The sequence below is a fragment of the Cyanistes caeruleus genome, chromosome 15 (genome assembly GCF_971803275.1).
Source record: "Cyanistes caeruleus chromosome 15, bCyaCae1.hap1.1, whole genome shotgun sequence".
Classification (NCBI taxonomy): Eukaryota; Metazoa; Chordata; class Aves; order Passeriformes; family Paridae; genus Cyanistes; species Cyanistes caeruleus.
Genome location: NC_141715.1, coordinates 2,237,821 through 2,262,783, shown reverse-complemented (window position 1 = coordinate 2,262,783; position 24,963 = coordinate 2,237,821). Strand labels below are relative to the sequence as shown.

At 53.4% G+C, this 24,963-nt stretch overlaps 1 protein-coding gene and 4 long non-coding RNA genes across 6 annotated transcripts in view; 2 read left to right on the top strand and 3 right to left on the bottom strand.

The window, feature by feature from the left end:
• LOC147650329 (uncharacterized) lies at window positions 1-1,312 on the bottom strand. Its single transcript, XR_015276820.1, has 2 exons — window positions 999-1,312; window positions 1-695 (listed from the first exon to the last, which is right to left on the bottom strand). It is a non-coding gene; the product is annotated as an uncharacterized LOC147650329 (long non-coding RNA).
• Window positions 1,313-5,016: 3,704 nt separating this feature from the next.
• LOC147650328 (uncharacterized) lies at window positions 5,017-6,537 on the bottom strand. Its single transcript, XR_015276819.1, has 2 exons — window positions 5,993-6,537; window positions 5,017-5,376 (listed from the first exon to the last, which is right to left on the bottom strand). It is a non-coding gene; the product is annotated as an uncharacterized LOC147650328 (long non-coding RNA).
• Window positions 6,538-14,960: 8,423 nt separating this feature from the next.
• NEURL1B (neuralized E3 ubiquitin protein ligase 1B) overlaps window positions 14,961-24,963 on the top strand; it is a 113,691-nt gene continuing 103,688 nt past the window's right edge. The window contains exon 1 of the mRNA XM_086852140.1: window positions 14,961-15,224. Within this exon, the coding sequence (XP_086708266.1) occupies window positions 15,182-15,224 (43 nt within the window). The 5' untranslated portion in view covers window positions 14,961-15,181. The remainder of the gene's footprint in view (window positions 15,225-24,963) is intronic.
• On the bottom strand, window positions 16,460-24,110 carry LOC111935361 (uncharacterized). 2 transcript variants are annotated; one of them, XR_015276818.1, is made up of 4 exons: window positions 23,880-24,110; window positions 23,459-23,578; window positions 21,177-21,280; window positions 19,537-19,796 (listed from the first exon to the last, which is right to left on the bottom strand). It is a non-coding gene; the product is annotated as an uncharacterized LOC111935361 (long non-coding RNA). The 2 variants fall into 2 exon arrangements; XR_002867665.2 differs by lacking the exon at window positions 23,880-24,110 and having other exon boundaries at window positions 16,460-19,796; window positions 21,166-21,280.
• On the top strand, window positions 19,537-21,909 carry LOC111935362 (uncharacterized). The gene is made up of 2 exons (XR_002867666.2): window positions 19,537-19,678; window positions 21,433-21,909. It is a non-coding gene; the product is annotated as an uncharacterized LOC111935362 (long non-coding RNA).

The window sequence follows — 24,963 nt, the reverse complement described above, 5'->3', positions numbered from 1 at the left end:
TTTTTGGGTGATAACTTAAAAATTACATCAATTGTTTGCTGTCCCAAAGTGATGTCCAGTCCTCTCTGTGACAGGGACAGCAGCCAGGGAAGGGCTGGAGCTGGGCCAGGGGAGGTTTGGGTTGGATTTTGGGAAAGGTTCTTCCCCCAGAGGGTGCTGGCACTGCCCAGGCTCCCCAGGGAATGGTCCCGGCCCCGAGGCTGCCAGAGCTCCAGGAGAGCTTGGAGAGCGCTCCAGGGATGGAGCTGGGATTGTTTGGGGTCTGTGCAGGGCCAGGAGCTGCCCTGGATGATCCTGTGTGAATCCCTTCCAGCTCAGGAGACTCAGTGACTGTAAGAATCCATCCTGCATATAAAATACAGGACAGAAAGATGGAATCTCAGCTGCTTTTCAGTGATTTGGAGCGCCCAGCGCTCATTCCCATTAACCAGAGACACTGCTGATATAAACAAGTGCCACAAACTCCGTGGCTGGTGGGTCTTTGCATTCGAATCAAGTAGGTGCTGGTTTCAGTGTTACATTACAGGATGTTTTCATGGTCTTTGTTGTTAAAACAAAGCCTGGAGTCCTCCACGTGTCGGCTGCGATAGCATCAGCTGTGAACTCGGCTGTGTCTGGGCACATGTGGCATTGTCCCCGTGTCACCGGGCTCTGCTGGGAGAGCAGGGCTCCTGGCTGATGCTCTGGGTGCCAGCCTGGAGGGGGAATTTAGCTCAGTTACACAGAAGGAATTGTTCCCTGGCACAGGTGCCCAGAGCAGCTGTGGCTGCCCCTGGATCTCTGGAAGTGCCCAAGGCCAGGCTGGATGCAGCTCTGAGCACCCTGGGACAGGGGAAGGCGCCCCAGCCATGGCAGGGGGTGGAATGAGATGATTTTTAGGGTCACTTCCAACCCCAGCCATTCTATGCCCCTGTAACCATGTTCTGTGTGATGGTCACTTCTCCCACTCCCAGCTCTGGATTGGCCACTTCAGGATGGCAGATGACCACTAAAAGCACCTTTAGATGACCTTTGGAAACACCTTTAGTCCTCATTGATGGCTGAGCCTGAGGAACCCGAGTGCTCAGGGCTTTCCAAGGTGCATAAATGCATCTGCAGCACCCACTGAGATCAGCACAGGGTGCGTGGAACAGTCGAACTGAAGAATTGAAGCTCTCTTGGCTGCTGTAGCTGGGCTGGAGCCTCTGTTGCGTCACCAGGAAGGATGAAGGAGGGTTTGAAGGATTTCTGGCTGCCCTGGAGCTGTGCGAGGAGCCAGCTGAACAGCGGGATCGAACAATAGTTCCCACCCTTTCCTCCTGACGGGGAGGAACACAAGAGAACAAAGCTGTTCGCAAGGAGGGGGGGGAAAAAAAATCCTTTCGGTCTTTCTTTCGCTCTTCCGACTCCATTAGGAGATTTTCCTCCCTAAGGGAGCCAGCAGACATCCCAGCGCTGAGCAGCCCCCAAATTTCAGCGCCTTTCCCTCGTTTCTCTCCATCCTTTAAACGCCTGGCTGCGGGCGCCAGCGGGGATGGCTGTTTAGAACTCCTTTTGTTCCTCTGTTTACAGCTTCCCTTCCAGGCTTTCGGGGCTGGCTGACGTCAGGATGCTCCATTTGGGCTCCTCGGTACTTTTATCTGGTGTTAATGCCTTCCATGAGCCGCAGGAATGCGGGGTCCCGGGGAGGGCAGCGGGGAGCCGGCAGCGCTCGGTCGGGACCCCGCTGTCCCCGCCAGGCAATTGGCTTGCTGAGCAGCACCATGCTCATTTATGGCCTTGCGAGGGGAGGACCTGCCCCCTGGCACCCTGTCTGTCTGTCCTGGCAGCTGGCACAGCCCCTCCTGGCACCGCCGGCTGCTATTTTTGAGGCGCCCGGGCTGCATCCCAAGTATAGCGCGCTCTATTTGTGGTGCAAAATGATCTTCCTGGGTGGGGGGGACTTCTTTTGTATGAAACTCGTGGCTTTGGAGGACAGGGAGAGAAACAGCTGGGCACAACTGGAAGAGAGGCAGGAGGAAAAGCAGGGAGAGCTGGTGGCCGGGAAGGTCTCGTCCGGAGGGAGAGCTCTGTCCTCCCGGGCTCCTTGCCAATGGTTTGCCCATGGATCAGGAGTCACAAAGGCTTGGTTTGCAGCTGGGGTTTGCTGAGGACGCTGGAGGGCTTTGAGTTTGTTTGAAATGGGCTGCTGGGCGAGTCTGAGATTCCAAAACATTTAACGAGGCAGCAAGGGATGAAGAGGGATGCTAAATGCAGAGCTGTAAACTCGCTGGTTGCTTTCCCCAATTTTGGACCCAGATCCACTCCAGATCCACCAGACCTCAGGAGGAGCAGAATACCATCTGTCCACCAGGGCTTAAAGAAATTCCTGAAGAGAATCAGGAGGAGTTGTTGGTTTACTGTAGTGGTATAAGAGGCCCGGAACAGCACTGCAGACTGCTTTAGAGAGGAGATGTGACATTTCTGGGGTAGAAAAGGCCAGCTCTGCTCCTGCCTTCAGCCCTGCCAGGCTGTTCACTGCAGGAAGCTGTTCCCCAGGGAGAAAGGGATGTGCAGGGCCATGGACTGGACTCCTCGTGGCTGTGGGTTCTGCCAGTGCAACATCTGAAACTGGAGCTCGAAGTGTTTCCCCTTCTGACACACAGGTGGGCTGGTGGTGACACAAAGGCTTCTGAGAGGACAGAAGAGGATGTAAAAGTGTTTTTATTTACAGCTTAGGAAGAATTTGTCATTCTTAACATTTTCAGTGCCTTCTAAGGACCCAACCTGCAATGACAAGTGGCACAAAAATGTGACACTAATCACAGTGCTAATCCAAGTCCTGTTCCTGAAATCTGCTGTTCTCTTACCTCCACCCACCTGTGCACCAGGAAGGGCTTTTCCTCAGCCATAAATTCAAAGTGGAAACAGTTGGTATTTCCAAAGCTTGGCAGCTTTTTTAATTTGTGATGTTCTTTTGGAGGAATATTTAGTGGTTTTGAGACTGGGTGAAATGTTTCTGACTTATGTTCTCACCTAGAGCCAGGCACTCATGTCCAGCTGGGCTCCTTCAGGGAGAGTTCTCAGTTTCTGGGGACTGTTTTCTGTGAGATCTCCATTCCCAACAAACTGGTCCAGTGCTGCAGGTGGATTTCTGCTCTCTTACAACAATCTGGGACATTTCTTTTCCACGGGCTTGGAACACCGCAGGCAGCCTTTCTCCACTGGATTCCCAGGGGAAAACAGGATCCATCAGACCTTCAGAGGAAAACTACACCCTTCTATGGGATCACTGCTTCAACAGAACCACACCTGTCACTGCAGCCACAGTTTAATGGGACTGCTACCATCACCCTTCCCAACAGGCTGCCAGGTTGTGTTCTGACTCTGTCAGTAGATTTTTTCTGTACTACTGCATTTTTATTTTAATTTTCCTAGCAAAGAATTGTTATTCCTGTTCCCATATTTTTGCCTGAGAGCCCCTTAACTTCAAAATTATAATAATTCAGAGGGGAGGTGTTAAATTTTTTTTAATTTCAGGAGTGGTTTCTGCCTTCCTTAGCTAACACCTGTCTTTTCAAACCAAGACACACTTGTCACAGCCAAAGGCTGTTTGCAGAGGGGCTGTGCTGTCTGTCCTGTTGCCTGGTGGCTGTTGTGATCTGTTTATCCTCTCCTGAGCTGTAGGAACTGCTGTTCCCTGGTGCTGCAGAGTCCAGGAGAAGCGCTGGAGCTCACTGGTGGTGGCCCAGGTGCTGTGCTGAGCGCTCTGTGGGAGCAGCTTTGCATCCAAGGGTGCAGAGGCTGCGTGGGGAGTGTGGGAGCTGCAGATGAGCAGGTGCTGCCTGTGCCAGCAGCCTTCAGCCTGGAGGAGGCTCAGGAGTGAGCTCATCCCTCCCAGCTGACAGGAGGGTGCAGCCAGGTGGGAGTCAGGCTCTTCTGCCAGGGAACAAGTGACATGGGACAGTAGGAAATGGCCTGAAGTTGTGCCAGAAGAGGCTCAGGGTGGACAGCAGCAGGAATTTCCCCATGGAAAGGGAGCTCAGGCACTGGAACTGCCCAGGAAGGTTTGAGTGCCCATCTTTGGAGGTGGCACTCAGAGCTCTGGACTGGGGACAAGCTGGGGATGGGGCACAGGCTGGATTTGATCTTCAGGGATTCTGGGATCACTGCCTGCCCAGGGGCTCCCCTGCACATGGGGGAGGTGTGTGTGTGGGAGCCTTCATCCTCCTCCTGCTGCCCACCTAGACCAAGTGGCCGTGCCTGACCTGTGCCCACCCAGCCCCTCTGCATGGCTGCAGCAGGTGGGAGAAGAACCTTGGTGTGTTGGGCTTCTCCTCTCACATAAAGCTGGAGGAGATTCTCACCAACAGCCAGAGCCACCCTTGGAGGTGCTGACTGTGCTGGGAAGCCCCTACATGACCCGTGGGGGTTTTACAGGACCTTTGGCCACATCTCTGGGAGCAGCGTGAGTACCCCTGGCCTCTCTTTAGCCCACCAGCAGCACCAGGGAGCAGCTGGATCCCTGCATTTCCTTTTCCTCCCCCGTTTCCCCCTGGAGAAGGGGCTGTTTGTGGGGCTGAGCACACAGGATCCCTGCAGCAGAGGGGCTGTGTGAGCCTCGCTGGTGACGTGGGAGCTGCAGGAAGGAACAGCGAGTTCCTGAGGGGACATTCCTGCCATAGCTCTGCGGGGCCCTGTCCCCTCCCCGCTCCCCGTCTCCAGAGGCTGTTATTGAAAACCATTTCCATGGCACCTTTCCAGGCCCCTATTCCTTTTCACACGCCAGGGCTGGAAGCAAACCCCCCCTTCCTGCCCTGGAGCCTGCATCCAGAGCCTTCTCCCAGTGGCTGTACTTTTCCAGAATGTGCAGGACGGAGCTCCACAGCTTCCTTGAGGGCTCCTGGAAAGCAGGAGGGAGGCACAGGCTGGTGCTTGAACACAGATTCCCCACAAAAGCATCCATGTCCTTGTCCTTGTCCCCTTGTCCCCTTGTCCTGCACCCCTTTGCTGCTCCTTAATTGCCGATTAAGCTCTAATGAATGTCCAGAGATTGCATTTATAGAAATCACTTTAATAATCTGTTGCTCACTGCATTTTCCTCAGTTTTCAGTCTGCAAATATTCTCCTTTTTGCAGCATTTTTCATTTACCTCACAAGAACACGATTATTTTTTTGCCAGCAGTACTTCAGCAGCTGTAGGAAAGCCAGAGAGGGGAGAGTGTGCCCATCCCAGCCCCACCTGCCTTGTGGGGCCAGGTCTGGCTGTGCCAGCTCAGTGCAGCACCGGGGTGATGAGGCTGATCTCTGCATCTGGGTATTTTTGCCCCAGATAGCCACAGCCCTGAGCTGTCTGAGGGATTTTTACCCACACAACACACACCAGGTCCCTCTGAAATGCAGCGCTTGAGGCTGAAACTGAAAGTTCGGAGAGAATTAGTCACTGCTGTACCCTGGAAACGTTGGCAAAAACCAGCCTCAAACACGGCCAGGGTTTTGCAATCCCAGCAGCAGCCCTGTGCCTCTGCTGCCACGCAGGAGCTGCTGGGGGGAGCAGTGCAGCCCCTTCCTCCTGCCCCACACACCCCACAGCACGGCCATGGGGCAGGGAGGGCTGGGGGCACAGCCCAGCACCCTCCTCTGCAATCCCAACCGGTTTTTGGGGCTTTGTGGAACAGCAAATGCAGCCCTGAGTGCTTTGGGTGGCTGGGTTTGAGTCCCTGGTGGCTACCAGAGCCGTGGGAATGCTCTCCTCCCACGGTGCTCCGGCCTCAGAGGATTCCAGGATCATTTAGGCTGGAAAAGAGCTCCAAGTCCAAGCTGTGCCCCATCCCCACCTTGTCTTTCCTGGGACACCTCCAGGGATGGGATCCAACCCTCCCTGGGCACTTCCAGTGCCTGAGCTCCCTTTCCATGGGGAAATTCCTGCTGCTGTCCACCCTGAGCCTCCCCTGGCCCAGCCTGAGGCCGTTCCCTCTCCTCCTGTCCCTGTTCCCTGGCAGCAGATCCCAAACCCCCACCTTGCTGCACCCACCTCATCCCAACCTCAGCTTGGAAGGTCCAGAAATCCCCTTGGAAAGTTTTTGAGCTGAGCTCCAGCTGTTCTGGTGTCAATGCTGGCCACAGCCTTCCCCGAAAAGTTTGACTCTCTCTGAAATTCGGAGCTGCTGCTTTGTTTCTCCCCCCGGTGGGAGAGAACTGTGGGGTGTCTGTGGGGTGCTGGGGGTGTGGGGAGGGGGCTGTGGGGCAGGGATGTCCCCACACTGTCCCTGAGGTGCTGTGGGGCTGGTTTGGCTCCTTCCAGGCCCGTGGGGCTCACGTCAGCGCTGGCACAGGAGCCGTGCTGTGCTCAGCCACCACAAAACATAGCAACGGCACAGCAGCGCCGAGGGGGGAGAAAATCCTACAAAATCAACACGAAACTAAAGCAAACGGGTTTTTCAGGCTTGCCTGGGCTTCACGGCGCAGAAAAAAGGCAAAGCTTCCAGGAAATGGATGAGGGCCTGTGAAGGGATTATTATGGATGCTGTGAGGAATCCCACCCCTTTCATCAGGGAGTGTTTCAGGCCTGCTCTGCTCTGGGCTGGCAGGGAGCCTCCCTGGCCCTGCTGGGCCCTGGAACCGGCTGTGCAGGCAGGGCAGGAGCCTCAGTGCTGCCCGTCCTGCTCTGCCTCCTCCCCTGCCAGCCTGGAGCTGGTCACTGCATTGGGCACAGCCTGGATCTGCTGTGCCCTCCCCAGCCTTCCCAGGACTGAGGGGAGAGCAGGGGGTGAGTTACTGCCCCAGGAGGGTCACAGCCACACAGTGCTTTGGGCTGGAAGGGACCCTCAAGATCACCTCGTTCCAACCCCACTGCCACAGACAGGGACATCTTCACTAGGCCAGGTGGCTCAGATCTCCAGCCAACCTGGCCTTGGAGGGGTTTTAAGTCCTGGAATCCACTTCAGAAGAAGGGAAAAAGCTGTTGGGAGCTCCAGGGAAATGTAACTCCCCATCCCTGTCACACCTGTCTCTGCAGTAGGCCCAGCTGGGTGTCAGTGCCTGGGATCCTGATCAGATCCTGACCCGAGGGAGCTCAGGAGGGGACTCTGACCCACATCTGGAAGAGAAAGACAAAGTCCTTGTGTGAACTGACACCACCCTGCTAAGCCCCAAGCTTCCCTGGGCAGGACATTGCCTCACACCTCCTGCCAGTCCTGGGGTACCAGTGCTCCTTCCAGAGCAAGGAAACCGGGGTCAGAATTGTGGGACAGGTCCCTGGCACGGACAGGCTTGGCACAGGAAAGCTACTCATCCTCTGTCCAGCCCTCTGGGAGAAAGCTGAAGAGTGTTTTGGGTGGCAGAGAACAATGGGAGATGGAGAGTGGCTGCAGGGGTGAGGGAGGGCAGCCCTCCCTCTGCATCCTCTGCTCTGGGTGGGAACAACGAGGCCAGGCAGGGAGGGAGGTGAAAAAAGGAGGTAAAAAAAGGGAGGGAGGTAAAGGCAGCCCTGATCAGTCCAGCTGACAGGTCCAGGACTGTCCATGCAGCAGGAGCTGAGGTTAATGCTCCCATAATTAGTAACAGAAAAAAACTCAGGCTGTCCTTTAAGAACTTGCTTGCACAATTGAGCTCTCCTGACCCTCCTGGCCATACATTCTGAGGTTTGCTAAGTGCTGCAGACACAGCTGAGTCCTCCCCATGCTCCTGGGCTGACTGGGCATTCAGAGCCTCCCCCTGTGACTGCCAGGTCTCATATTTTGAGGCGGTGCAAAGGAGGAGGAGGATGGATCAGCTCTCCTTCTGTGCCTCCTCCCACACACCTTGCTCATGCTACCTCCAGTACTGCCCCTTCCCACACAGAGTGAGCTCCTGGCAGGTTATGCCCACAGTGCTCGTTTTATTTGTTTTATTTATTTATATTTATATTTTTTCTGGACTTTTCTGGCATTTGCTGGGTGAAGCAAGGCCCTTTCCTCAGCCCTGGGGGAGGTTTGTCCCAGCTGTGGCTGTTTCTGTGTCGCTTTTGTCACTGAAGAGCTCTCGGAGCTGTGTGTTCCCAGCACTCTGGGAAACAGCTTGGACAGCTCAAGGCTTTCACAGTGAAATCCTGGATGCAGAGAGAACCAAGAAGGAGAAAACCAGGCTGTGACTCACTGACCTGCACCTCCAGAGCGTGATGGGACATCAACCGGCCATCTGGAGCCTGTTAGAGAAGGGAAAAACCAACCCAGGTGGCTCTTTTCAACCCAAATTCTGCCACCAGAGGGGGAAACCTCTGCAGTGCTGGCGTGAAGGGGTGCCTGGGAGTCCCAGGAAGGTGGTGCTGAGTGAGCAAGGCAGTGCTGGTGTCAGGAAACACGGTGGCACTCGGATGTCACCCCGCGAGACGTTGCGTCAGCGGTGGCCACCGCGGAGGTGCCGGTGAGCTCAGGCTTATTCACGCTGAAGTCACATCTGAGCAGAACCTGCTGTGCCTTATCGAGGAGCTGAGTCTCCAGCACCTCCACACAAAAGCCAGAGAGCACTGAGTCATGGAGTAACCTGTTAAAAATCACCCAGGAATCGATGAAGGAGGGAGAGGGATGGAAAGGAGTCGGGCTCAGGTTGTTTGAGTAACCCTGCCAGGCCCCAGGCACCAAATGTCAGTGCTTTAATCAGCTTCCACTCACTCTGAAATATTCCTTAGCACATTTTCCACCATTTGTTTCCATTTGAAATGAGAGTCCACTAAATCCTGTGACTTACAGGAGTGATGGAGTGACTCATGCTAAGCCAAAGCAGAAGCTGCCCTCAGACACCTCGCACATCTGGACTTCCAGCCCCATTTCAAGCTGTTGCTGACTCTCAGCCCTGAAACCTGCAGCACCACCCACTCTCCCATGGCACTGAGGGATGTATCTTGTGTAATAAATAACATATTTTCTAGCCATGATGAGAAAATGTCACACCTGCATTTTCAGTCTGGTGGAAAAGTAGCTGAGAACCTCCTTAAGTGTGATTTAACTGGTGGTAACGAGTCACAATCAGAGAGATTAATTTTGTCCAGCTTTGCTGTCACATTAGCCAGAGGTTTTTTAGGTTTTTTTTGGTATGCTTTTTTTTTTTTTTAGTTTCCATCTCATATGACAACCTCTAAAATAGCTGTGGCAAAATGAGTAAATAAATAGCTGCCAGCAGTTTAAATAAGGCTACCTTGCTCATTGTGTTCTCTGGAAGGATGTTTTCCTACACAGAAATCTTTTTCTGGGCTGAACTTAAGGAACTGGGACACTCATCTGTGAATTGCTGGCTATTGTGAGGCCACAATAGCGAGTGGGGCTGTGGGGAGCTGCCAGAGAGGTTTTGTGTGGATGAGGAATTGGATGGATGGGATGATGGGATGAATGGGGCTGTGGCAGGGAGTGCAGAGTGCTCAGGGCAGTGCCCTTGCACCGTCTGCAGCCACCCAACACAAAATCCCCAGGCCAGAAATGGTCATGTCCAGCCTTGAGCGAGCTCCAGGGTGAAAAGGGACACAGAAACATCACCCCGTGGTGCTCATCCCAATAAATCCCGGAGCTGCGGTGTCGGCTACGGCTTCATTAGCTGAGTCTGTAATTACAGCGAGCTCTGGGTGCCCCTGTCCGTGTGTCCGTGTGTCTGGGCTGCTTTAGAACCCTCTGGGGGACAAATCCCTGCCACCAGGCTGGGGAACCGCCAGCGGTGTCACTTCATGTGGCCCCGCAGACATGTGGCTTTGCTGTTTCTTTCGGTGTTCCCCCTTCTGGGGTGACCTTTAGGTGTGTGTGGAGCTGCCAGCAGGGTGGGACAGGTCTGATGTGGCCTCAGCAGGAGCTTTGTGCCCTGCCCTGTTCCCGGGGAAGGTTGGAGGCAGCAGGTGAGGGATGTCTGCACAGCATCCCCTCCCTCCTGCAGGCTCACTGAGCTTCTCCAACACCGAAACCTTCCCCGGGGTTTGCCACGTCTTACAAAACACTCGAGGGACATGAAAGCGTTCAGTTTTGTGTGGGAAGGACCCTGGAGAAGCTCGCTGGAAGGATGTCACCCTTTTCCAGCTGCTGCTGGCTGCCTTGCCGTGCTTTTTGTGCAGCCAGAGCGTGGTGATTCCCCTCCAGAGATGAGCTGGGGGTACCAGCAGGGCTGGGGATGTGCCTGGAACCACCAGAACTCACCAGCAGCTCCTTCCCGCGAGTTAAACCCAGAGAAAAACTCCTCCTCTTGTCTGACAGTGAAAACCGAGCCTTGTAAATCGCGGCAGCTCGGGCTGTTCGTGGGGAGAAGCTCCCCTCTAGTGGGGAGCTCCGGCAGCCGCGCTCCCGGCCAGGAGAGAGGCTGGAAAACCCTGGGAAAAACCTGGGAAAAGAACCTGGGGATGCTGGGGACAGCGGCTGAACAGCAGGGGATGGGATCTGCTGCCAGGGAACAGGGACAGGAGGAGAGGGAACGGCCTCAGGCTGGGCCAGGGGAGGCTCAGGGTGGACAGCAGCAGGAATTTCCCCATGGAAAGGGAGCTCAGGCACTGGAAGTGTCCAGGGAGGGTTGGATCCCATCCCTGGAGGTGGCACTCAGAGCTCTGGGCTGGGGATGGGGCAGAGCTCGGACTCGATGATCCTGGAGCTCGATTCCAAGCTCAGTGATTTTGTGTTCTGTGGAAAATTCAAAGCAGAGGCGTTGATTGTGTCTCTGCAGAGCCAGCACGAGGGGGTCCAGGGCTGATTCTATGGTCTGTCATGAGAACGGTGATGATGCAATTTAGTTACAACTGCATTTTCAGGGCATTCATTTCCTCAACAATGTTTGCCTGATTAATTCCCTCGGCATCCTGAGGGGAGAATTCAGTGTTGTTGTTATCTGCTTTTCACAGAGAGAGAAAAATGCTGGAAAAGTAGGGGAAGAACATTGGCTGGCAAAGTCATCCAAGGTCAGGATTCAAGTGATGCTGGAGGGAGCCTCACTTGAATCCGCTGTGCTGATCTGTCACATCACTCAGCTCTTCTTCACAGAGAGAACAAAGTTTTGTTGCTTTGCAAGTGGCCCTTAATGGAGCTGTGCACTGAAAAATGTGAAGTGACTAAAATGTAACTCTTTGCTCTTCAGTAGCATCCACAGAGTGGAGGGGGAGGCGCTCAGAGCATCCAAATTTTGGGTGAGATCATAGAATCTGGGCTGGTTTGGGTTGGAATGGGCTTTAAACCCATCTAGTTCCAGGCCCTGGCCCTGGGCAGGGGCAAACCCTGAAGTTGTGGGATACAAACCCAGTCTGAGCCCTGGGAAATGGGGGGTTTGTACCAGGACAGCCTCTAAGCCACTGAAAACATTATTCCTCTTCTTCCCTGGGGACTGGGCTCTCTCCAATTTGGGCACCAAGGTTTGTGGAACACTTTGAGATCTGCTGATAAAGCCACAAAAGCAGCTGATTGTTACTGCTCTTACTGCATTTATCAGAATTTTGGGAAGGAAAACACGATTTTATCAAGGATCAGGCTGACAGAACTAAAAATATCACTGTGTTAGCAAGGGCTTGATCCTTTCTGCTACACGCTGCTCCGTGCAGGGCGTGTCCTGCACCTTTCCCAAGCACCTCTCTGGCAGCACAAGGGCACAGGGAATTCTGAGGGCAACTCCATGAGCCCCTGCAAGTGCACAGGCACCTGCTGAACCCAGATGTGCCCTGGGCAATCTCTGCCTCTGCAAGGGCTGCTCTCATTTCTCATTTCTGTGTGTTCCATGTTTTGGGTTATCCTTCCAGGCCTGCAAAGCGAGGCAGAGGAGAGGAATGTAAACCAGCATCTTCCTCCCCATTCCTTCTGGGAAAGCTGCCCCATGCAGCTGTGCCAGCCACTTCACAGTGCAAATCCTCTGTCCCTAGAGCTGAGGGGGGAGAGTTTAAGGGAGTTAAACCTCTCTTTGCTGAAGGGTTTTGGTTCCAGGCCAATAACACATGTTGAGGGTTAGTCCTGCCTGACAGATTCTTGGTGGTCTTGGCATGGAGTGAGTGGGTGAAGCTCAGCTCAGTTCTCAGCAGAGACAGATGTTTGTGATTTTAAAAATATCATTACTATGGTCATTGCCAGCCAGATTGCCTGGAATAAAAAAAAAAACAAACCCTTTTTCAGGTCAGGATCAATCCATTTTGGCTCCAAATCTCCTTGAGAAATCTGTGCTCTCTATGATACTTCAGCTGTGGAAAAAACATTATGAAAATTTAACCTAATTGGGCTTTTGTCCAGAGCATGACCCTGACACAGGAAGAGTCCAGGATAATGCAGGGGCTATTTTGGGGGATGTAATGCTTGACAACCCTTTCCCTGCTCATGACACTGTCAAAGAATTCAGGCCAGTTTTAAATACCAACCCTCCCTGAGTGGTGTTATCCTTCTTTTATAGGGGGAAGCTGCAGGGAGGGATTAAAAGGATTTGCCAGCAGCTGCCCAAGAAAACAAACTCTGCCAGAACATCATCTTGTGAACCTCTGTGCTGTGCCAGCAGCTGGGGCAGTGCTCCTGAGAGCCAGAGGGGCCAGGCTCAGTGAGACAGTGGGATTTAAATGGGAAGGTGCCACACAACTCCCCTGGGTCCCCTCTTGGGGTTTTATCTCTGTGGCTGACATGATGTGACCTTCCTGGGGCTCCTCCTCCTCCTCCTGGGGACAGCCTGGTGGCTGCTGGAGCAGAGAGTGGGAGAAGATGGAGATAAAAAGAGGCTGCTCTGATCGGTTGGGAAGTTCTTGCCAGGAGGGGCAGGGTCGTGATTGTGGCACAGCTGCAGAAAAAGGGCAGGGTTTGTACAGTGGGGTTTGTACAGCAGGGTTTGCACAGCAGGGTTTGTGCAGGATTTGTACAGGATTTGTACAGCAGGGTTTGTGCTGCAGGGTTTGTGCAGGGTTTGTACAGCAGGGTTTGTGCAGGGTTTGTGATGCAGGGTTTGTGCAGGATTTGTGCAGGATTTGTACAGCAGGGTTTGTGCTGCAGGGTTTGTGCAGGGTTTGTACAGCAGGGTTTGTGCACAGTTTGTGCAGGGTTTGTACAAGGTTTGTGCAGGGTTTGTACAGGATTTGTGCTGCAGGGTTTATGCAGAGTTTGTACAGGATTTTTACAGCAGGGTTTGTACAGGGTTTGTGCAGAGTTTGAACAGGGTTTGTACAGGATTTTTACAGCAGGGTTTGTACAGGGTTTGTGCAGAGTTTGAACAGGGTTTGTACAGGATTTTTACAGCAAGGTTTATACAGGGTTTGTACAGGGTTTGTGCAGGGTTTGTGCAGGGTTTGTACAGGGTTTGTGCAGGGTTTGTGCAGGGTTTGTGCAGGGTTTGTGCAGCTCCTGCCCCAGGGGTTCCTGCCCTGGCAGCAGCAGCTCTGCACGTGCTGCCCCTGCACTCCAGTTCCCACTGCACCTGCTCAGGTAGAAGCAATTTCCCTGTTATGAGAGGGCTGGGAAAGCTGCTCTGAGTGCTACTCGCCCTCCTCAGGAATGTGAGTGTGTCTGAGTGTTTTCTGGGAACGACCAGAGAGAGATGCCTCCTCCCTTCTCCTTTGAGAAAGGCACTGATTTCTCTGACTTCTTCTAGCACCGGCTGCAGCTCCCGTCTGCCACCAGTCCCAACGTGCTCAGGATCCACTGGGAACACTCAGCACTTCTGCCTTGTGCTGCTGTTATTATCCATAGAATCACAGAATACCCTGAGTTCCCACAGGATCATCCAGGGCATCCAGGATCATCCTGGCCCTGCCCAGACCCCAAACAATCCCAGCTCCATCCCTGGAGCGCTGTCCAAGCTCTCCTGGAGCTCTGGCAGCCTCGGGGCCGGGACCATTCCCTGGGGAGCCTGGGCAGTGCCAGCACCCTCTGGGGAAAGAACCTTTCCCAAAATCCAACCCAAACCTCCCCTGGCCCAGCTCCAGCCCTTCCCTGGTCCTGTTGGTGCTCACAGAGAACGGTGCCCCTGCTGAGGTCTGACTTCTGTCTCCTCCAGGCTGTGCTGGACTGGGATTTTTGTTTCAGGGTTATTATCACAAACCCAAGCCACACTAACACCCCCAAACCCGGCCATGAGGGACAATACATGGCCATGTGTGAGGACAGCACTGTCAGCTCAGGAGGTGGCTCTGAAGGTCGCTCAAGGCTTGTCACAGAGCTCGCACCTGAGGGAGGAGATCAGAAGTGCATTAGCAGCTGGTGAGGAGTATCCACATGTCACTGTCACCCCCTGCCCGCACTCCAGCGGGACATCCCTTCCCCAGCCCATCCCCTGCTGTGTGCTGTGGGCACTGGGAAGGCAGCAGTGCTCCTGCAAAAGCATCGTGGTTCCTTCTTGTGCTGGACTCAGCCCTTTCCCAGGCTCTGAGCAGGAGCACGCTCGTCTGCACATCATGTTCCCGTTATTTTGTCCATGGTTTTCAGGGCAGGATGTGTTTTCATCTCTATTTCAGCAGCTCAAAGCTGCTGGCACCAGTAATGATGTTCTGGATGCAGCTGTGGAGGAGGAAACCGGCACGGGGACAAATGGTGGCCTCCCCACTGTCATTTTCCTTCTTTCTGCTATTCCCAGGCGTGGCTGGGCTGCTGCGACAGTAGAAACACTTTGGAATTTCAAACCTTCTAATTTGCTCTTTTACTTCCTTCAAAGTCCACATCAGTCCCATGCCAAACAGAAGATTAAATGAGATAATGGGGAACAGAAGGCAGCAGGACTCATCCCAGCTGGAAATCTCCCTGCTCTGTGGCATGAGAGGACCACACGCTGCTCGGGATTGGGAAGACATCCTCATCCCGTTCTGTGGCATTGACTCCTGACCTTTCCTAGGACAGGTGACATCAAGGGGTCTGCGGGGCTGCGTTTTAGGAAAGGAAACAATTCTGCCTTGTCAGGGAGCGTGGAGAGAGCCCTGGGTTAATCCAGCGCTCCCTGTGCAGGGCCGGGGACACTGGGGATGGCCGGATGACAGCGGGATGGGCACCTCCTCCCGCGGCCGAGCCCAGCCGAGCCCAGGGAGCCGTGCAGGGCTGTGCTGGGCCGGAGCCGGGCCGTTCCGAGCGTGTGAGCGGCGGTGCCGGTGCGCTCCGCCCGTGTCCCGCCCGCGGCCGCGGTTGGAGCTGCGGGCTCGGGGCGGGGCGGGGCGGCAGCTTCGAATCGCGGCGAGAGCGGGGAGCTGCCGGCTGTCCTGAGACCGGCACCGAGCCTCCCGAGCCTCCCGGAGCCTTCCCGAGCCTTCCCGAGCCTCCCGGCCCCGCTCCGTCCGCCCATGGGCAACGCCGAGTCCGTCCCGCGCGGCGCCGCCGCCCCCGGTGGGTCCCGTGGGTCCCGTGGGTTCGGTGGGTCCGGTGTGCCCGGTGGGTCCCGTGGGTCCCGTGGGTCCCGTGTGCCCGGTGGGTCCCGTGGGTCCCGTGGGCCCCGTGGGTCCGGTGTGCCCGGTGTGCCCGGTGTGCCCGGTGTGCCCGTCGGTCCGGTGGGTCCGGTGGGTCCCGTGGGTCCCGTGGGTCCCGTGGGTCCCGTGTGCCCGGTGGGTCCCGTGGGTCCGGTGGGCCCGGTGGGTCCCGTGTGCCCGGTGTGCCCGGTGTGCCCGGTGTGCCCGGTGGGTCCGGTGGGTCCCGTGGGTCCCGTGGGTCCCGTGGGTCCCGTGGGTCCGGTGGGTCCGGTGGGTCCCGTGGGTCCCGTGGGTCCCGTGTGTCCCGTGGGTCCGGTGGGTCCGGTGGGTCCCGTGGGTCCCGTGGGTCCCGTGTGTCCCGTGGGTCCCGTGGGTCCGGTGGGTCCGGTGGGTCCCGTGGGTCCCGTGGGTCCCGCTCTCCTTCGGGATGGGACACACTCAGCCCGGGGCTCAACAAAACCCGGGTGGGTTCTGTTCACGCCCGCTGCGGGTGTGGCGATGCGCCCCGGAGGGAGGTGGCAGGTGACACCAGGTGACATGTCAGCGCTCAGCGCAGGTACCGCAGGTCCTGCTCTGCTCACCTGTGCTGGGACCGCCCCAGGTACCCCCGAGAGGGTTTTTGGGGGCTTTTTGTCCCTCTGCCAAAGCAGAGCTGAGGCCGTGAATGTACTTTCATCCCTCGCAGCTGCTGCCCGCGCAGCAGCCCTGCCAAATCCACCCGCCGGAATTCAAAGTCCTGCGCTCCAAAATCGCCTGCCAATCCCAGCTCCAGGGCCGGGAGAACAGATCTGGGAAAGCGAATGCCTTGGCTCTGGCCGAGCCGCCGGGTGTCAGGTTCTTGTTGCCTTTTATGCCTGGTTTTTTTTTTTTTTTCGTGTCCAAGAAGTCCAACAGCCGCCAGCCTGGTTGGCTGGATTTGAAGGGAGCTGATAACTGAGCTCAGCCAACCGGCACAAGATGCCAGCGCTCTGGAATACAAATAATCCTGGGTGGGAATAAGAAAAGCATTGAGTAACGTGCGGGATAACGCGAAGCAGCGCCGTGGTTACTGCTGTTCCTGCAGAGCACTGAGGCTCTGCAAGCCTTAACTTGTTTCTTGTTAACCTCTCCTTGGCCTGGGGCCTTTGGGATTTGTAAAAACTGCAGAAGGATGGGTTGTTTGGTTTGTTTTTATTTGATGCGAGTGACCTGCTGCAGTTTCAGTTTTCAAGAAAGCGTTGTCATTCTTCCCACCCGGTTCTTAACGTCAGAAATGTGATCAATTTTTTTTAGGCATTTACAGCGTGATTTAATGACTTGTCTCACCAAGTCCTTAGGTTTGTTTTCTCTTCCTCAAAAATATGTTTTGCCGGTGTTGTCATTTAGCTGGCGTGTGAGTTCAGCAGTGTGTGATGTGCAGAGGGGTGAAGCTGCGCTGCTGGATGCTCCTGCCTGAGCCTCCCTACAGGTGTGTGTGCTGTGGAGGGGAGGGAAAAGTCCCCCTGGAGCTGTGCCAGGAACCTTTGGAGCAGCAGGTTGCACTGCCCTGAGTGGTGAATTCACTGGCAGAAATCCAGAGCAGGCCAGTGATGCTACAGCAGGAGAAAAAGGAATGTGGGTCAGTGCAAAGTGAGACTGGGGTGTCTGCACCTGCAGCAAATACTCCACAGGAACTGGGCAGAAAATAGACAGAAAAAAAACCCAAAACCAAAAGAAGGGACCAAGCCAAATAACTCCTGATTCCTGTTTTGTGCTGGCTGCTGCTCTCAGGTGTGTGGAGCACCCCTGGGCTCAGGGCCGTGGGTACCTCAAGGAAGGGTCTCTGCTGTGCTGTGGGGTGTTACTAAACCCCCAGGGGGTTCAGAGCTGGCTCTTCCCAACAAATGAGTGTTTTGGGTGCTTTTTAAACCCTGCTGTGGTGGGTTATTCTCTCATTTCTTGTATTTCTCTTTCCCAGGAGCTTCTTCTGCTGGGTTTAGTTTCAGGGTGGTCAGCCCCCATCAGATTTACATGTTTGCTAGGTAATGCAAGATTATTTCTAACTGATGAATAACTCTGCTCCCTGATGTTGGTTTTTGTTTTGAAATCCAAATATCCAGTCTTGGATTATAAAGCCAGTTCTGCAAAACAGAGTTGGAGATAACATTTTGGAAGTTAATGAACTGGTAGGTAAGTCAGACCTCAATAATACATTGTGTCAACAGCTGCTGCTGCTCCCGTTTGCTTAACAGTGAAGGTAAATAAATGCATTTGATGACATTGATATTGGACATGAGAACTTGAACCGAGATGGAATTAACTGTCAAGGGCTAAAAAAAAAAATAAATTATCAGTGTTTGGGTGGAAAGCAGGAATGTGGGTTTGTAAAATCAGTAAATTCTTAAAGCTGGAGTTGTCACTGAGGCTGGAGGGTTCTTAATTTAGGAATATTGATGTGTATGTCTATTTTAATGAGCTTGCAGGTCCCCATGTGCCCTGGCTCGGGGGGCAGGAGGCTCCAGGGTGGACACTGGCACTGGAGGGCAGCCCAGGATTAAAAGTCAGCCCTGCTACTCTGGAACTCACCAGGAAAAAATAATAATAAAAAAAAAGGCTGAATAAATGCCAGGAAAAGGACACTGTGAAGTTGGTTGTTTAAGGGATCAAAAGAAAAGCAAATAACCGTGCAGCAGCCGGTCCCAGGAGAGCAAAGCTCAGCCAGGGACACAGCTGAGGGTGACTTCTCACTCCTGAACAATCAGGAGCTCTCTCAGTGGGGGAGAAACTCTGCATTATTTGCACCTTGTGCAGTTCAACAAGGTCAAAAGTCGCTGAAAGGTTTCTTTGTATAATGCAGGTGGACTTATGGCTGTATTAGACAATCATTCCCTGACTGAACTCTGCTGATCTGATCAGGTCTGGGAGTGTAAGAATTGCAGTGCTGGAGTGTTCCAGGACAGCACAGAGCACACGGACAGCTGTGCTGGCTCACTCCTTGGATCTCACCTTCCTCAGGGCTTGGATTTCTCCCCCAGTGTCATTCCCGGGCTTCTCCCGGCTCTTCGCTCCCACATTTCTCCTTCTGCAGGAAGTTTTCTGACAGCCCCTGGGCTGGAGAAGCAAGAGGAGTTTGTGTTCTCACTGTTTTGTTTTCCCTCCGCTCTGAAGGGCAGCTGAGGATGAAGGATTCCAATTCTGGGCTTAGATGGCGCCAGAGCCTCAGGAAAGGATTCCCATGGATCCAGCGCTGAGCCCGGCTCAGCTGAGCCCAGCCCCGAGCCCAGCCCCGAGCCCAGCCATGGGACACACTCAAGTGTCAGCTTTGGTTGGGATCGTGATTCCTGCACCTGGGGAATTCTCCACTCGTGTTTTGTCTTCGCTGCTGTGCCTCTTACCCTGAGCCACTGTACTCAGAATATTCCATACCCCAGTGAATTTCCCGCGTGGATTCACACCCCCAGTTAAGCTGCACACACAGGGGCAGCTCTGGGGAAAGCAGCACGTTCCCCTCCCGGTTTGCTCAGGGACACTTTGGCTTTCACACCGCAGAGTTTGTTCTCTCATTAACAAATTGCTGCTGCAGTTCTGCTCCCCAAAGCGCTGGGGGCTGAGCCAAGCTCGGCTCACCTGGGGATCCAGGTGGTCCCAGCTGGGTTTTTACTGACAGTATTTATGTGGATTTATCATGAAGGTGCTCAGAGAGTAAGGGCTGTGTTCCCTTCTCAAGGCATGGAGTGAAATCATCCCAAAGGTTTGGCTGTGGGGGATTCCCTGCAGCCTCATCTGGTGGAATCCCAGAATGGTTTTGGGTTGGAAGGGACCTTAAAGCTCATTCTGTTGCTCAGGAAAAGCTGATGCTTGGTGGTGATGCTTTTTTTGGCAGATGTGGATGAATTTTGGTTTGCTGGAGGCACCTTTGCATTGCTTTGGGACAAACACAAAGTGCTCACTCTGATACAAACCTCCCAGGGCAGGGGGCTGTGCTGAGGAGGGGGATTCACAGTGATCACAGCCCTGAGGAGAGCTGGGAATGTCTTGTAGGTGTGTGTTCCCATTAGGTCACCCCTGACACTCTTTTTCAGGGCTCTTCACTAGGGCCAAGCATTTTATCATCCCTGAGGCTGCTGCACACACCTAAAAAGGAGCATCCATATGCCCTGAGCAGAAAGGACTCCAGTTTTCATGTTTGGCACTCAAACCACGCAGTTCTAAGTGCCTGCTCCTGCCTTGAACTGGAACATAAATGTTTATAACTCCTGTTGCTCTCTTGACAGTTTGCCCATTAATTTAGTGTCAAGACACCTTTTAATTTCTGACCTCGTCTGGGTACCAGCCCGGAGTCTGCTGAAGCTGCTGACTTTTTCCCCATTGAGGACAGAAGATTTGCTTTTAGAGTTCTGCCCTCAGTTTGCAGAGGTGAGGTTTCTCCCACACATCCCATCTTCTCAGGGCACCTCTTGCCCTCCTGGCTGGGATGACTCCTGTGGGTCTGAGAACCCCTTAGGGAACGGTTCCTGGGCTACAGCTACAAATCCTGCAGTGGGGGGCGAGGGTAGAAAGAAATGAGAAACTTCAGGCCTTAAAATGATCCAAAAACTCACCCAGCCCTCCATTGTCTCTATTTCTGGGTCCCTGATAAAACTAAAACTGGGTTGTAAATAATGTGCAATATTTCAGCAAGGAAAAGCAAGACAAAGGGGCTATTTAAAGCCACCTTCTCTGCAGGGCTTGGCTGGCGGGCTGTGCCTCTTTTGTGTCATTGTGTCTGTGCAAAACACGGACGAGAGGCCGGGGAAATACAATGTGCACTCCGATTTGGAACACACGCAAAGGTCAGCCGTGGGGCACGCCTGGCTTTGGGCTCAGCAGGTTAACTTGGATTTCTGTAAAGCAATGAGGGGTGTCAGAAACAGCCAGTGGATGCACTTATAGAGCAGAATAACCAGTCTGGCCCATGCCTGGCTGCTCTTTTTGCTCTGAAATTGAGGCATTATCTTCCCTTTGTGGCTCTGCTCTGTCTTGCTGCTTGAATCTTGGATCTTTTACCCTTCAGTGTCCTTGGGTGGATAAGGAGGCCAGGAGTATCTGTGTGAAACATTTAGAGAGCCATAAATGTAAATGTGAGGTGTCACAAAGTGCTCCCCAGCTCGAAAGCAGCTCCAAAACCCTCAGAGGATGCTAACCTGGGACGTGTTTGTTCTGGCAAGGGGAGGAACACAATGAAAGCACTCGCTGAACTGAAGGGAACTGCTTGCTGCAGGTTGGCTGGGAGGCCAGGGCACGGGAGGGAGGCTGGAAATGGCCCAGGAGGAAAGGAGAGCACAGAGAGATGTGCTGGAGGTGACATCCAGCAGGGCTGTGCTGCACTGGTGGGAGATGGGGAACCTGTCTGCATTCTGGAGCTGCACAAGCTGAGCAGGATTTTGGGATCCTAAAGGAGCCCATACAAAGAAAAACCAGTAGAGATTTACTGAGGAGATGGGGCAGATGAGTTTTTTGTTGTCTCTCTTTTTTTGGAGGGACTTGTGCAATTTCCAAAGGCTGAAGTGTGTGTGTGTTTAAGAAGTTTCAAGACAATCTCAACGCTTTGAAAAGTAGCCTTGATGTGCCCCTCAAGGATGAAATCTTAGGCCAGCAAAGCCAAGAAGGCAGAGCATGACAAGGGAGGGTGGGGAAGTTATTGGGGTCTGTAGGGCCTCGGGCTGTGCTCCCAGCACTGGGCTCAGGAAAGCTGGGGATGGGAACGGTGTCCACAACACCCAGATTGCTGTGCCTGCTTTCAGTGCACAACACAAATATCACTGGATAACAGGACAAGGGCTTGGGAGAGCCCCCAGCTGTGGGGCTGCCCCACTGTCTTGGTGTGTGAAGGGGAAACTGAGGCCTGAGGTGACACAGCTTACCTGGAGCTCACCTGCTGTGGGTGGGGGGTTTCTCCTCTGGTTGCAGCAATTCCCCAAATCTTGAGGCAGTTCAGGAGTCCTGGCTAAAATCCCTGCTGTCATCTCTGAACTGTGCCTGTGGGTATAAAAACATCACATCCATCTGAAAGCCTTTCTCTGTGCCTCCTTTCTGCAGCGTTGTGATGGATTTTTTGCCTTGTTAAAGTAATCGTCTGTGAGGATTTATCTGTTTTTCGTGTGTCAAAGATAATTTTTTATTTTTTTCAGAGCTCCTTCATGCTGAATTAATTTGTTCTCTGTCAAACCTGTTTTGTTTTTCGCTGGAGCCCTGGGAGTGGGAGAACCCAACTCCCAGAAATGTGTGTGCATCTCTTCTCCTGCGTGGGGCACTCCCGTGCCAATAAATCCAAACCATCAACCTGCAAACCCTCTGAAGGAACACAGCCCTCCCAGCCTCAGCTGCATCCAGGGATGGCTCTGGAGCCCAGCCATTCCCAAGGGATGTGGTTCCAGCCAGCGTTCTGGGCCATCCACAAAGCCATTCCCTTCATTTGGCCAGGAAAAACTCCTTGAATTTTGGGAGATGTGGAGCCTTCTCCTCCTTTTCCTCTCCTGTCCTCTGGCAGGCAGGAGCTAAAGGTGGTGGGATGCTGCAGGGACAGTTCTGTTCTCTCTTATAATGTGGTTTGTGTTGGGGACAGTGTTGGAAACTGGGAAAACAGGTTACTCAGAGCCTGCTACTAATTTGTGATTTATATCTTTAATTTGCTGAAGGTTAATGGGGCTGAGACAAACAACCCTGTTAAATGCCACAGGGCAACAATAACCCCAGCATTTCCTGCTGTGGGAGGTGAGCAGGGGAGCTGCCTGGTCCCTGTCCCTTGGGAATGGCCTGGATTGTCACAGCTGGGGGCTGAGCTGGGACTCTGCTATGGCCAGAGCATTCCAGGCTGATTTTAGGATGCTCCAGGGCTCCTGCTGATAGCAGGGGATGCCAAATCCAGGTTTCCTTGATACCCTGCATCAAACCTGTGGCAGGATCAGAGCAGCACTTGTGCCACGTGGCTGCTGAAGTTTTTTTGTGTCTGGAGGAACAGCTGGGGCTGGAGGGAGGATCTCCCACTTCTCTCACTCCCCTCATGCTGATGTGGAGAAACAAACCCAAACCGAGCTGCCCTGGCTGTGACAAGTCCCCAGGGAGGCTTTGCCCCTTCCCTTGAATGTTTTTGGAGGCTCTGGGTGCTCCTTGCTGGGTCTGTGCTGGGTGTGTGGAGCTGGGTTTGGGAGAGGCTGTGCAGAATAAGAAAAACAAGAAGCAGTTGTTTGTTAAGCTGCTTTGTTCTCTCTATTTCTGTAGCTAACCTTTTGCTTCTCGAAGCAATAAAAAAGAAACCAAACAACCAACAAAAACCAACCCTCTCCAAAAAATATTGCAGGGTGTTTCTTTGTGTGCTTTGACTAAGCTGTTCCTCATAAACCAGCGACTTTTGCATAAACACAGGCATGGCAGGCAGAATTATCTGCTTTTTTGCAGCTGTCAAGTACCTTTGCTCCCCCAGTAATGTGTAAATGGGGGAGTGAGGCTGGGAGAGGCAAAGCAGACACAGCCTGGGGTGCCCTTCTCTGCCAGTGCATCCCTGCCTGCTCCATGGAGGGACCCTGAGCCACTTTTGTCCCTGGGTGCCACCAGATCTGACCAGGGCTTGGCTCCAGGGAGCCCCAGGCTGGCCATGAAACCAGCCAAGGACTTTAGAGCGTGAGGTAGGGACTGAAATCTGACCCTGGGCTGTGTCTTTGGGCAGGGGCCATCCTCAGGACTATAAATGTGCCTCTGGAGATGGCTTTGATGTGAACTTTTAATTGCTTGCCAGTGCTGGAGTCCCAGCAGAGCTGGAGGTGGCAGCAGCAGCTGTTTGGTTGCTAATTGCTGTGTCTGCTCCCTCGTGGCCTCCAGTCAGAGCTGGCATGCTAAACCCAGGATCTGCTGGAGAGAAGGGAGACCTCCCTTCCACCCCTTTGGGCTATGGGCTTCAATTATTTCTTTTTTTTGTTTGTTTTTCCCCCAGATAAAATGAACAAAAATTCCGTGTCCTGTGATGGCTCTGATAAGCTGGAGGCTCCAGACATGCCCCAGCACAGACTGCCCATTACAGCCTTTGTTTATTTAAAAATAAAAAGCCCAACCTCACTATCTTGATGATGGAAAAAAAAAAAAAAATTCCATAAACGTGCCAGAGGCGTAATTGGTGCCAATGGAAACCAAAAATGACCCTTTGCCTTCTCCCCCACCCACCTTTTTCACAGTAAAGTGGTTTGGGAGGGAGCTTTCCTTAGGCCCTGGTGGTGCTGCAGGAATCCTTTCCCATGGACTCAAACCTTGGCAGTCTCAGATGCTCCAGGGGATGGTGGAAGCCTGTGGGGAAAAATTCCAGGTGGAATAATGAATCCCTGCCTCTCAAATCCTTTTGAGACCATCCTAAGGGCAGCAGCAAAGTGCCCTGGGAGTGCTTATGGAAATCTCGTTATCAGCATCTCCTCTAATACGGGATCATCCCGTTATTTGGATAATTGAGCAGTCTGGGCCCTGGCTGCTGGCCAGGGGCAGATTCCAGCACCTTCTCCTGCCTCTTCAGCCCTGTTGTGCCTGAGGACAGCTATCCCCTGTGGGCTTTCCTGCCCTTTTGGGGTTGGGGGCACGGCAGGGAAGGTGTCACCTTCTCCTCGCTGGTGGCTCTGCCCATCCTTCTGATGGAGATGTGACCACAGCTGGTGCTGTTGAGGATTTCCTGTCACTCTCTGGGCTCAGCTGCTTGCAGGGGACCTGTGTTAAACCAGGTGTCCCTCAGTGCCACCAAAACCCAGCAGGCTGGGCTGAGCCTTTGAGGTTTGTGTGGGAGCCCTGCAGTGATGGCTCAGCGAGCGATGGATTTCATGGGAGGATTATTGCCACACAATGTGCTTTTGTGTAATTATGTGGTGTCTTTACAATCATTTCCTCCAACAAGTCTGTCCACACCCAAACCAAAATAAACATTCTGGAAGGCTGCAAAGATAAACAACAATGATTGCCCTTAAATGCAGCTTTTTCTCCCACTCCTTACAGACACCTGCTCTGTGTCCTGGAGAGGAGGAGCATCCAGGAATGCTGAGTTAGGATTACCCAACACAAATTTTGGCAAATGCTAACTTTCCAAACCTTCATTTCACACCATCAACAACATTTTGTTTTTAGTAAAAACTTAGTAAAGTTTAAGCTTAGTTTTTTACTAAAGTGAAAATTTTGGTAACTTTCTCAGAGAGGAGAAAGTGAAATCTGGGGCTCTGTCACCTCCTTGCTCTGCCTTTTTAAGGTCAGTGCCTTCTTTTCATCACTTTGAGGCCCTGCATGGCTCCCAAGCCTTATTCCACATCTCTGAGCTGATTTCCAGTTTGCTCTCCCCCATTTTTGGGCTCACACAGGGTGTGGGTGCTGCCCATGCTGGTGGGTGAACCAAGGTGAATAATTTATTATCATGCTGGTGGGTGAATTATTTCCTTCGGGAATAATTTGTACAAAAGAGAGAATTTTAACCCCTGCTCTCTCAACCTGTTTTCTGGGTTGATTAAACTGGGGGAGCTGGTGTTTTGGGGTGAGGGAACTGCCCTGATGAAACTCCTGGGTTATTTCTCCTGTTCCCTGCCTGAGTCCTTTGCTGCTTTTCCATTTCCCAGGACTCTTTGGCAGCCTCATGAGGGGTCTCAGCAAACCAGGCACAAAACTCTGCTGCCACTCTGGCACCTCCTTCACCCACCCAGCCC